Source organism: Falco punctatus (assembly GCF_963210335.1).
Source record: "Falco punctatus genome assembly, chromosome: 8".
NCBI classification, from domain to species: Eukaryota; Metazoa; Chordata; class Aves; order Falconiformes; family Falconidae; genus Falco; species Falco punctatus.
In genome coordinates this window covers 4,341,348-4,354,410 of record NC_137588.1, presented here as the reverse complement: position 1 = coordinate 4,354,410, position 13,063 = coordinate 4,341,348, and the positions used below count along the sequence as shown (strand labels likewise).

The following is a 13,063-nucleotide window of genomic DNA, read 5'->3' as shown; positions in this document are numbered from 1 at the left end:
TGGTACTGCCATTCTAGGAGGTGGTGATGACTAGCAAGGTGGCCAAGCTGCCATCACATGTCTTCTGGTGGCTTTCCCGTCTTCTATGTTCCGTACGGCAATGTTGACTCTGGGTGGTGAGGCAGGAGGAGGAACCTCCCTCGATGCTGCCGAACCACATGAGTAATGCCGGACACACACAGTATTGTGGGTGACTCACAGGATTGTATGTCAGCTATGTGACCTTCTGAGCTGGGGCTTGGAGCCAGCTGGAGAGCACGGACCAGCTCGCTCAAGATAACTTGTGCTCGCTTTGTTATTGTCGTGCAGTCTCTTCAATGCCATGGCTGGTGACGCCTGCGTGTCCTGAAGCAGCTGATGAAGCACTTGACTGCTGGTAGTCCTCTCAGCAGGGCTCCAATATTGAATTAAGCACGGCAAGGGGAGGAGAGGTGGGGTTCGCCTCCAGATGAACGAAAAAGGATCTCTTCCATTTGCCCTGTGTCGGAGCTCTTGGGGTGACTTAGCACATCCAAAAATGCAAGTGGTTAGTAACACCATCCATATTACTGCGAACGCTTTCCAGACACAAGCCATTGCATTTGTGTTGCTACAGCTATATAGTATTATAGCCTCTTATCGCTCACTTTCACTGGGGCAGGGAAAGCTTGTTTTGTGCAGCTGGGGCACTGTCAGATTGCTGACAGCCCTCACTTCATTTATCTTCAGCTCCTTGGAAGCGATGACGGCCATTGGGCAGGTCGCAAAAGATAGAATCACAGAATCATTTAGGTTGGAAAAGACCTTTAAGGTCAAGTTCAGCCATTACGCCAGCCCTGCCCAGCCCACCACTGAACCATGTCCCCAAGCGCCACATCTATGTGTTTTTTAAACCCCTCCAGGAGTGGTGACCCCACCACCTCCCTGGGCAGCCTGTCCCAGGGCTTCACCATCCTTTTGTTCCCTCACACCCAACCTAAACTTCCCTGGCACAACTTGAGGCCGTTTCCCCTTGTCCTGTCGCTCGTTCCCTGGGAGAAGGGACCGACCCCCCCTGCCCACAGCCCCTGTCAGGCAGCTGCAGGGAGCGATCAGGGCCCCCCTGAGCTGCCTCCTCTCCAGGCTGAACCCCTCCAGTGCCCCCAGCCCCCCCATCAGCCTTATGCCCCAGCCCCCAGCCCAGCTCTGGACACGCTCCAGCCCCTCCACATCCCTCTTGAACTAAGGAATGCAAGGTGAGGATGATGACGGCACTTTTTTTTCCAGCTGCAGCTAGGAGGGATGTTTTTGTGGTGAGGAGGAGCAGGACACACAGCACAGGTACAGGGACCCTGGCTATGCACACCTGAGAACATCGAGGGGAAGCCTTGCACAGGTCTGTGTTAATCCTTAGGGGTTTGGAGCCAAATAGCTGCCTGGGTTCACAGCGAGTGTGTCGGTCCTGTATGCAGGAAGGCTGCCCAGAAATGTCGAAACGTGCCAGTAACTGTTATTTCGAGTGCTCAGATAGGTCACGTCGGTGGTGTAACTGATGAAGCCGTGCTCCCACTCGCTCAGACATCCTCCCTGTGTCTGACCAAACAACGCCTTGGGGATCCAGGGAATCCTTTCCACTGAGTCAGAAAAGGGACCCTGTTGGGTAATACAGGGTTTGCACTCTAGCACAGCTTCCACACAGGATTAGGACAGCATCTGTGCTTTTCCGAAGCTAATCTCTGAGTATGCTAGCGGGGCTGCAGCAGCCAGCCTTCCTGGGGGTGTCCCCAGCAGTGTAAAATGAATTAAAGGGACACAGAAGCCCTGTTTTGCAGGGACGAGCAATGGCCGCAGAACTTGCCAGGGAGAGCCAGCGGGCTCCAGTTTACAGCTGCTTCCAATCATTTCCATTTCCTGGATAATGATGTTCATTTCCTTCCAGATTTTACTTGCCTGGGAACGCAGTAACATCTGTTCCTCCAGGTTTCATGAAAGATGAACTTCCTCATGGCAAAAAAGGCTTTTAAAGCCTTCTTTCTTTTTTTTTTTTCTTTCTTTTTTTTTTTTTTTTTTTTTTTTTTCGGTGTCGTCAGAACACTTGCTTTTAAGCAAGGTTTAGTTCTGAAAGACAATTCTAAAAATGCAAAGCTTGCCTCTGCGTCTGGCTATTTGCTAAACTATTTCTGCTCCTACGACACCGACCTCAGCTCCAAAAGCCCATCTCTCCAACGTTCAGCGTGGCATGCAGAGCACCGCGGGCTGTGGCTGTGCCAGGAGCAGCGCTACTGCGCACTGCCTTGTCTCGTGTGAAAGCCGAAGAGACTGGCAGTGCTGCTAAAATGTACTGTGTTGTAGTCAATTCTACCAAGGATGCCCAAAATGCTATGGAAAGAAACTTTGTCCATGCAAAGGTATGTTTGGTCTGCTGCACTAGTATGAGTAAAAACTGAAGAGATTCACAACAGTGAGAGCAAACAGATTATTTGCTTAGTAAAATATACCCCTTTAAATGGTTGCTCTTCTGTGTAAGCTTGCACTTAGAGTTCTGAATTTTTTTAGTAGAGTATGGCATAGTTCATCCCTAGAGGATCACTTATGGAACATAGATTTTTAATTTTTTTTTGCTTATTAATTAATTAGCTTTGTTAAAAATACTACATACCTCATGGTTAATAGTAGCATCGTTCCTCATCACTTCTCTCATGGCTTTATTATTATACAGTAACAAAGTATGTAACTCTTTAGGGAGGTAGTGTGAAGCAGTCAAGAATAATTTTATTCTCATGCAGGCCAGTTTTGAAGAATTTCAGGCCCCTAGCTCTCTTGATAGCCTCAGTGGAAGCCTAGCATCTCTGTGCCACCTTTGAGGAAGGCATTTATACAAATGACCTCTTCTTTGGGCATCGCATGGCCTTCTAACAAACTCACCCAGACCTTTGCACGCACGCAAGCCGTGAGCCAGTGGACAGACTGTTTCCCAGGACACCCCTTTCTGCTTGAGAGGGACCTCTGCCCTCTCCACCTTGAGGTAATGTGTAACGGGCTGCCAGATTGTTTGGAAATAATCTTCTCTGTCCATTTGCAGCTCTGGTCTGCAAGCCTCTGAGAGCTGAAGGTTGAGGGGTTTGAGTTCTAGCTGGAACAAGCAGGCTGACTTTATACTTGAACTCTGAAACATGCATTCAAAGGTTACACCGGTACCTTTGCCGGCACTGCTGCCTGTTACCCATGCCCTTGAGCTGAGAAGGCCAGTAGGTTAACAGAGGTACAGAGAAACTAGCTTCATCCTGCCACGGGCAAGTTGAAGCCAGTCTGCTCTACTGCTGCTCTTTTTGCCGCACAAAATCCCCAAAGCAGAGTTTCAGCAGTATTTAACTTAGAATTTGGTTCATGACTGTCCGTCTGGGTGACAGTCTGCTTCTACCCTTCATCTTATGCATGCGATACTCTTCCCGTTCTTAAGTGGCAAGTCTCAAGGTGCCCATAAATGTTGCCTAAACAGTAGAAGTGTCCAAGGGACAGACACAAGCGAGAAAGCACAGCTGTAATGCTATTAAAGGTGCTCACATTTTTTCTCCTCCCTGTAACGTTTAATAGATGGTGTTGGAGCCAATTGTGTGCCACCTATTCAGGGATGCAAAAAACCACCAGCAATCTTTTTTCAGAACTACTATGTGGGAAGAGCACTGCTCCTTGTGGTTTTCTTTTTCCAAACAATTGCTTATCCTAAGCAGGGCTGAACGCCATGCCAAATTCTTGGGAAATGATCAGCAGCCTTCCACCATGTGTGTCCTTCTGCTTTCCCCTACAGGGAACAGGGTACAGGGCTCTTGGACTGAGCTGGTGGATGTATCAGTTCATTAACTTCATAAGTTAATGGTTCTTGTGCAAATTAGCATTGAGATGAAAATTAAACTTCTCCCTGTTAGCTGTTAAAATAAAGGGTATAATCTCTATGTTCAGGATGTTTCTGGAAGATTATGACTCTCTAGCATGTGGATTATGATTGATCATTTCCTGTTCTAGTAATCATTAACAACTAGAGGTAGTTTAAGAATTACTTTTTATTTCAAAGGGTAGAATTATTTGGCTTTACATCAAGGTAGATTAAGTAAGCCACGATGAGCAGTTATTAACTTTCTCTTCAATCATACTGCTGTGTAAAGAGGCAATATGTCCTACTGCTTGCGCTTTTTCAACTCAGAATCTCACATTATTAATAAAATATGCTGACATATCAAATGATGTAACTAATAGGTAAAGCAGAACAAAATGAGTCACTATTTAAGCTTTTTTTTTTTTTTTTTTTTTTTCCTGGATCATGCTTTCTCTGTTAAAGTGTATCAACTGGAAGACAAAGAGATGCAACTTAGAAGATAGCCAGAGAAAAAGCTTGCAGAATTGTGCAAGGTGAGATTAACTGAATAGAAGAACTGCATCAGAATACACATAACGGAAGTCCAAGAAATAAAACAAATGTAACATCTTGATTAAAGGTGATTAATAGGAAGACATGTGCCCTATCCTGAGAGTTTGTAACTCTGCTGCAGACATGAGGCAGTAAGTCAAGACTGGGGAGGAAATAGAAAGGTGCTGGCTGATGTTTTCCTGACCATAGATATGTGAATAATTGCATGTGTCCATTCTGCATGCCTTCTGGCCCAAAATATGTGACATAGTTCATTTTTCACTTGTCTTAAAGTCATTTTAGCCCAAAATATCCTTCCTACCACAGCCTGGTTCTGGTCTTGTTGCCCAGCTACACCACTGTTCTGACTCTTATTTTAGCAGAGCTGATCCTCAGGTGTCCAGTGAGAGTTCAGTATAACGCAGCAAAGAGCCTGAAGACGCAAAAATAAAAGTTATATCAAATGGACTACAGGTAGGTTCTATTAGATTTGTTCTCAGTTATGCCCACGATGTCTTGGGTGATTACTGTAGGGTATTACAAGGTTACCTTGTGTCAAGTATGTGACAGAATAAGCTGTGTTCTAGTAATTCCAGAACTGCTTGGATTTCCTCCTGAAAGTAGTATAACTATATTATCCAGACAGACAACTGTTTTGGCTTTGTGCTTTATTACAAAGAGGATATCTAATTGCCCGAAGCTCTGTTCATTGAACAAGCAACCAGATGAAAATTTATCTAAATATTCAAAATATCCAAGCACTCGGTCATCATTTAAAAATTGCCTGGGACAGGAAGGCTGTGAAGTCCGTTGTCTGACAACATCCCTTTCCTGTGGTGCAAGGCCAAGTGTACAGAGAGAAACAAAACTCTCAGCATTTCTTGGCTACTGTTTTTCCTTTGAGCCATCCTACGGCATGCCTAATGCAAAGCTGCTCAAGACATGTTTCACAGATTTATTATGTCAAACTCCTCTTTCACAAAGAGGAGAATTATCACTTATCAATTTTTTACCCCAGGTTGTTTCACTTACGCAGTTTGCACCATGACCCAATTCAACAGTTGTCTCGGAGCAACTGTGAGGGGGTGACAAGCCACAGCATGTGCGTGGGAATGAGTGACTTTGCCACCAGAGATCATGTAATGTTGGAGACGCTCTGAATTTCAACAGCACAACCCAGGCAGTCGAGGCAAAAGCCCAAATAATTGGGTTTTAATACTGCTGTGGAAACTATGCTGAGGGCTAAAAATACTATTTAAAAAGTAGAGTTTATTTTCTTGTGTGTTTTTCCATCAACCCCTGACTTCGGTGAGAGATGTTTTGAGCCCTGTCTGAAAAGATGGAGCATCATGGAGCGGTTGAAGAGGATGTGAAGATATTCTGTGACAGCAGTTAACTAAAGAAGCACAAGTCTTGTGCTTTCACAAATGTTTCAAATGCATCAAAAACACCTTACAAAAAAATATTAATGTCTTCTTGGAAGTTAGGATGAACATACACACATTTAAGCTTTATACTAGTTATTAGCAAAATTGCATGCTTAATCCAGGCTGATTTACAACCTTGATTGCTTTTTTTAAAAAAATCTTTGAATCCAGTTTTGCAGATCTCCAGTCCTTACTGGCCTTACTGGTTGAGGAACTATTCAAAAGTCCTTGTCTAAATATTAAATACCCTTGGAGAGTGGTGGTACATTGTGTGCTACTGCAGTCACCAGCGACACACAGGCTTGTCCCCTGGTACCAAGAGGATCTGCTTCGTTACGCTTCCTTGCCTTCTTCCTTTCACTCCCTCAAGAAAGTTGGGTGTTTATCAAAAGAGAATTAAATGGCAGCGAAATCTTTTTTCAAGGTTACATCTACCTTGAAGGATGTAACCTTCAAGAATTAAAAAACATTGGCTGTTTTCCGGTCACTTTTTTATGGGACTGTTTGTTTTGAAGCCAACAGGAGATTTTAAACAGTCTTGCAACTTGCAAGGAGGCTTGTGACTCGGTGGCGGCTGCAAAGGAAGGCTGAGCTCTAAATCACCTGAAGTGTCTGTTCTTCTTCCCTCGGGGTGGCAACAGAAAGAAGGTGCCAAAAATATCAAGGCAGAAAGAAAACACATGGTTTTGCGATTGCTTTGCCAGTTTAGAGGCAGTGGTGTTTTGCTGGTGCTAGTGTTATTCCCTGCGCTCCATCAGAGTGGTTTCTGTGTACTCCAGAGGAGCCTTCTGGAAGTCGGAGACCTTTAAACTATTTGGATTCCCTCTTATGACGAGACAGTTTCCATCACAGTCTGACAGCTTGTTTCGCTTGCTTGATTTTGCCTTGTTCTGTTTGCCTCCTGGATGGCTAGCCCTGCTCCTAAGCCCAGGTGTCCTTGTAAGCTTAAGCTTCTACACGGCCACAGGGAATGTCAGCCTCGATTTGTGAACAGGCAAACCCAGGTGTGTGAGGGAGGGGTTTCCTACATGGGACCCTTAAATGGGATTCCCTCGTGTGTCTCTGGTGGAAAGACTGAATCTCTCCGAGTGCCTTTTTATAAGGTGCAGGGATTCAGAGCTGAAAGCAACCAGCTTGGGATGAGGTGTGGCTGCAGCACGCTGTCATCTCCATCACTTCAGGGCTGGGGGGGCACATGCAGATGTTAACGGTGGGCTGGGTTTGGCTGGGATAGAGTGCATTTTCTTCACAGTAGCCTATACGGGCTGTGGTTTGGATTTGTGCTGGAAACAGCGTTGATAACACAGGGATGTTTCTGTTATTGCAGAAGAGTGCTTGCACAGAGCCAAAGGCTTTTCTGCTCCTCACCCCAGCAGCAAGGAGGCTGGGGGTGCAGAAGAAGTTGCTGGGGGGACACAGCCGGGACAGTGGACTCTGACTGGCCCAAGGGATATTCCATACTGTAGGAGATCATGCTAAGTATATAAAACTGGGGGAAGAAGGAGGAAGGTGAGGATGTTTGGAGTGATGGTGTTTGTCTGCCCAAGTCACTGGTACATGTGCTGGACCCCAGCTCTCCTGGGATGGCTGAACACCTGCCTGCCCATGGGAAGTGGTGAATGAACTTCTTGTTTTGCTTTGCTTGTGTGCAGAGCTTTTGCTTTACTTGTCTTTATCTCAACCCATGAGTTTTCTCACTTCTACCCTTCCAGTTCTCTCCCCCACCCCACCGAGGAGGAGTGAGCGAGTAGCTGTGTGGGCCTTGGTTGCTGGCCGGGGTCACACCACGACAAACAGCCAGCGACCACCCAGCACTGTGCAGCTCTGGACGTGACGAGCCAGCTTGTGGTTAGCCTGAGTGCTCTGACCTTCGCTTAAACGCAGGCAGCAATTTTACATGTCCATTCTCAGAAGCGGCTAGATGTGAGTCTGCAGACTCCCCTGGGCTCCCAGGGTCTCTCATGCACGCTCGGCACAGACATCTGGGATACGATATAGCAGCCATATGATGTTGTCACTTGTTTCTGTTTGCTAGCACAAGGTTACCAGGGCTAATATTTGAGGATCGGGAACATGAACAGAAGATCCAAGGCTCCGGGGCCTGCTGTAGTATCAAGACCTGGACTGCAGTTTGGCAGATGTTGTCAGAATTCAGCTTTAAATATGATTGTGGGTGGACTGCAAGGGAGTGGTCACGCTATGATTTAGGTGTATTATAGCACAAATAATGTGTGCTGGATGCAGCAAAGGATACTTTTCTGGTAGGTAAGCTGTTGGCTTCTGAAGGTGAATGTTCCGATGTGTGAAGAATTTTGCATCTCAAAAGTGCTATAACCAATAATGTGCATGAGGAACAACTGTAATAGGAAAAAAAAATGTACCCATCTTTGCAGATCACCCTCAACAAACATACTTTTATCACTTGCTCGCTCTGTCATATACACTAATAACATCATATATTGTCTGTTGATCATGCTAGGAATGCCCTAGGCCCTTGTAGCCTCTCTTCATGTCACTCTCGGCAAATCCTGCAAATATTTCTGTTGCTTTCCTTTGAATTAATTCCTCTCTGCCCATATTTGCCTGGAATGAGAGGGATGAGAAATGAGCTATTGATGGAGTAGATTGGGAAGATGATTTTGATTTTTTTCTACTGTTTTTTTCATTGATGTCACTCCCTCAACCATTACCTTCCAGGTAAATTATTCCTCTGAATGTTTATCTCCTTGGCAGATTTCTGAACTATTATGCCTAAACATTTAAACTTTCATTTTCTTAAATAGTAACTTTTATTCACTGCTCACACTTCAATGCTTAGAGGAAGCTGTTCCGTATCCTCTGCACAAGGCAATGGGGAGTGTTTCTTGTGACTGAGCACCTTTCTTTGAATCGATATCAAAACGTTACCCAAATGTGTGGGAAGTTAGCCTCACAAAAGAAAAAAAAATATTTTTAGGAACTGCTGCTAGAATCGGTAGGAATACTCAAATAGATTAGAAATTGTGGTGCCTGGTCCTCAGTTCTCTTTTGGAGAGCATTACCCAGCAACATATGAAATGGAGCCAACATAACCATTTAAAATAGCAAAGTAAACAGTTCATGCCGTAGTCAAGATAATCCTTAATTTCTGCTGCTTATCTGAGATCTGCCCTGCCGATCTGATGGGAGGATTTAACCTTCCTGAAAGCTGTTAACAGTGTATGTGCTTGAACTGGGAAGACCTCTTTCCACCTGCTTTTCAGAGCCCTTTCTCCTAGAAGATTAAGACTGCTATGCCCCTTGTAGAAAGAAAAACCTCTGAAATATGGATTATTTTTAGAGGGATATACTATTTTGCTGCAATACAGCTTAAGGGAAGGACTTAAAAAATAATGCGTATTTAAAAGGTTCACTTTTTTTTTTCTCTACAGAAGAACCATGCTGTCTTAAATTCTCATAATTTTTGTCTTACAAAAGTACATGTATTGTGGAAATGAAAAAAAGAATCATTGGCTTATGATTACTGCTAGTTGTGCAACTAACTCAAAATAAAAGCTATAGGCAATTTTAGTTTCAGATTTCTTTGCATTATATCAGAAACCATATTTGTAATTTTCTGTTTCTCTTGGGATCCTGTGTGAAACACAGAATGGCAGAGCAGATGGTCTTCTCTTTCCAAAGAGATGAGTAATATGACTGTGTTCAAGAGGGAAGTCTAAAGAGAGTTTCACTGAGGTGTGGGACAGCCCAGCCTAACATCTGGATCAAAACCCAAATCAGTCAGTTTCACAGGTTTAATGTATGTATAATGCTCGTCACAAGCAAACAGCTCCATTTATGATGCTATCTTTACTACCTTTCTCATGGCTTATTTTAAAAGCAAAATAAAACCACCAACAACAAATCTTTAAATTAGGACTCTCTAGGATACCTGTGCCTTTGGGAGGAGGGAACAAAATCACTAGATTGAAACTTTTCAGGATTAGTCATAGTGGAAGCAAGGAATGATGGCCTGAAATATGCAGTAAAAGTTCTCAGAATAGGGAATGAGTCACTATTGCCCTTGAACTTTGTGAATCTGAAACTATATTTATCATTTCGCATTGTTCCTGAGCTGTGTATTTGTAGTTCCACACACAGAACAACTTGCCTTTTCTGCCCTCAAGAGCTAAAACACGCACAAGGGAATTTCCAGGGAGAGAAGCTGAGGATTAATTTCTTAAAGTGAGCTTTATTGAAGAATACTTGCATTGGGAGATTACTGATGTGACGGTGATAACAAAAGATTAAAGAGAGGAATAAGGCAATAGCATACAACATACCAAAAAAAACCCACCAAAACCCAACCAAAAAAACAACCAAAACAAACCAACAAAAAAGAGTAAAATTGAAGAGCTCACAAAGGATCAAGAATGTGTAACGCGCAATACTGTCATGAGGCAAATATTTTTGTTAATGTAGTACTTTTCTCTTTTCCTTCCCACAGCCTTATCTGCAATGTTTTGAACAGAAACCAGAGCACTACAAGGAAAGGTCCAAATCGCTACATCTTGCATTCTTCCTATTCTTCCCCTGCTACAGTATAGGAGATGAATTAGACAAGTTTTTGAACCAGGTCATTGCTAAACAGCTGGCTTGTGAAAGAGCGCAGCTGTCACACCAAAAAAACCACCTTGGCACTAAAAATCAGCGGGGAATCTTGTAAGTGTCTGCAGAACTGCGTGTTCAATTAGTTCAATTAGTTCAAGAAGTGCATATACTGGAAGTGCACTTGCTGTCTCTGGTCTTCCAGCAGTAGCCCCCATAGAAAGAATGGAAAAGGTGTTTGAGAGACTTCTGTCTTTAGAGTCTTTTACATAACGGAATTCTAAAAATTAGAAATATTATTTTTGGGTGGCAGGATAAAAGAGGCAGTTATTGGCTTGCCAAAAAGACTTAGCAAATGGAAATCCAGAAGTAGTTCCAGGAAACACAATAGGTAATGTAATAAGTATGTGGGAACTGTAGGTACTTTGCATTTTTGTATGTGAAGTCACTGCAGCACAGGATTACACATCCCACACTGATATTTCAAGTTTTCTTATTCCGTGGGAAGGAAAACCATTGGTGCGCTGAGGCTCATTTTATAGGCATAGATTATCAGCTATCTTTAAATCTGATTCCAAAAACTCTCATGGATGTTGTGACAGTTTATTAGCATAGGGAACCCCTGTGGGCAATTGTGCTGCAGTGTATGTATAAGCAAAGGCTATTCTCAATGTCTGCCTGTAGTGATGATCTCAAACTCCGTGAGTGACGTGAAAGTGCATGAGAGCGCATGGAAAACAAGTAACAAAACCCTCTCTGTGTTTTACATGGTTCTTTAAGAGCAATTTACTATGCCTAGACAGCTGAAGCCTTCAACCTGTGGGGCAGTGGAAAAGAAAATACCAGTATCTTCATGGTAAAACATTTCCAATAAAAGTGTGCAGCCAGATCATTTTAACTCAGAACTACGACTTTTCCACCCCCACCTCCCCCAAGCATAATAAATGTACCAAAAGAAATAAACCTCAGTGCAGGGGGCAATTGTTCATGAGGACGTTCAGCAGTAATACTGAGAACTCCAGAAGCATTTACCCTTTTGCTCAGAAGTCTGTGATTCTTAGGTGAGAAAGCTGGTGACTACTGAAACACTGGTTTCCACATCAGCATTACTGATGAAGTAGGATGACAACAGATCTCCTCTTCTACTGTTACTCACAATGGATACAATTTGCAAATGCAGTTTTGTACTGACCTAGGACAAATTTAGCAATTGGTTGTGCCAGCGAAGAGTTTCTCCAAGTAACTGCATAATCTGTGGCTTCCAAGATGCCGTATACTGGCAGGCAGCACGTCAGGATGCCGTGACACAAGCGTAAGTATGGGTAAGGAGTGACGTTTACACCTGGCACTGAAGCTCTGCCGTTACTTTCTGCTATCCCCCTCGCTTCGGCCTTCTGGCCGGCGTTTCCCAAACGCAGGCCTGTCGCTGAGCGGCAGCAACATTTTCACACTGGGATTAAACATTAGAGGATGTGAACCTGAAGAACTGCCACGCCCAACACACCTAGGTCTGCAGGGGCGTTGCTTCGTGTCTTATTTTGTGTTTTGGTGGTTTTTTTCCAAGAGTTGTGCGCTTTGGCCTCCACCCCAACTTTTGCCTACGAGCTACGCGGCGGCGTTTTCCCTGCGCGGCCGCGGAGCCGCCCACAGGCGCTAAGGGCCGCCCTTGACCCGAAGGCCTGGGGGGCAGCGCTCCCCTCGGCGCCGGCGCCTCGGCCCGCTGTGAGCGGGGCGCTTGATAGTTAAAACCGCAAAATTTTACAAAGTCGCCCGTATCCATGGCAACCTAAACCTGACACCGCCGAAGCCCAACCCGTCTGTAACCCCCCTCCCTCGCCGCACAGGGAGGGAAGAGCCGCCAGGAGCGCTTCCCGCCGCCCCGGGGCCTGCGGGGACCCCCGGGCGCGCCCGGCGCCCCTGCCCGGCGCCGGGCCACCGCTCGGGCCCTGCCGGCGCTGGGGAGGCGATGACTCAAACTTTCCCCCCGCCCAGAGGCCGGGGCCGACAGAAAATGGAGGCGGTGGGAAGGGCGGGGTGGCCCCGAAGCGGACGGCGCCCCCGGCCCGCTACACGCCGCCGCTCACCTCAGCGCGGCGCCGCCCGGCCCCGCGGCTATCCCGCCGGCGGGGGGCGCTGCTCCCGCCCGCCCCCGCAGCGCCCGGGCCCTACAGGCTCGCCCCGCGCCGGGGGCGTGGCCCGGTCCAGAGCGGCGTCCCCGCTGGCCAATGAGCTCGCCGCGTGCCTGACAGTTACGCGGGCGCCGCCAATCGGAGGAGCGGGGGGCGGGGGCGGCGGGGCGCGAGAGGCTCCGCAGGCCGCCCCGCTGAGGCACTCGGCGGAGGGAAGTGGCGCAGCATGATGCGGCTGTGGCGCTCGGCGCTGCTGCGGGAGCTGCTGCTGCTCGGCCCGCCGGGGGCAGCCGGCGGGGGCGGCCCGGGGCCCGGCGCTAGCCCCAGGCGCCTCCCGCCGCCGCTGGCCGCCTTCGGGGCCAGCCCGCCCGCCTCCCGCCGCGGCCCGGGGCTGCCGGCGGCGCGGGGTTTGTGCACTCGCTCTGAGGGAGCCTTGGAGGAGCCGGGGAAGGGGGCGCCGCCGCCGCCCGGCGAGCCCCCCGCCGACAGCGGCCACACCAATAACCACGGCGGCGGCAAGGAGCTGGCCGGAGGCGGCGGCGGCGGGGGGGAGAAGTGAGTGCGAGGGGGGCGGCGGG

General features: G+C 46.9%; 2 protein-coding genes across 3 annotated transcripts in view; one reads left to right on the top strand and one right to left on the bottom strand.

Annotated features, from left to right (window-relative positions):
• Positions 1 to 13,063, bottom strand: part of NEMP2 (nuclear envelope integral membrane protein 2) — a 225,850-nt gene that overhangs the window by 107,377 nt on the left and 105,410 nt on the right. The gene's annotated exons all lie outside the window — the stretch shown is intronic.
• GLS (glutaminase) overlaps positions 12,657 to 13,063 on the top strand; it is a 66,357-nt gene continuing 65,950 nt past the window's right edge. For both annotated transcript variants that reach the window (XM_080399930.1, XM_080399928.1), the window contains exon 1: positions 12,657 to 13,040. In XM_080399930.1, coding sequence (XP_080256056.1) covers positions 12,712 to 13,040 — 329 coding nt within the window. In that variant the 5' untranslated portion in view covers positions 12,657 to 12,711. The remainder of the gene's footprint in view (positions 13,041 to 13,063) is intronic.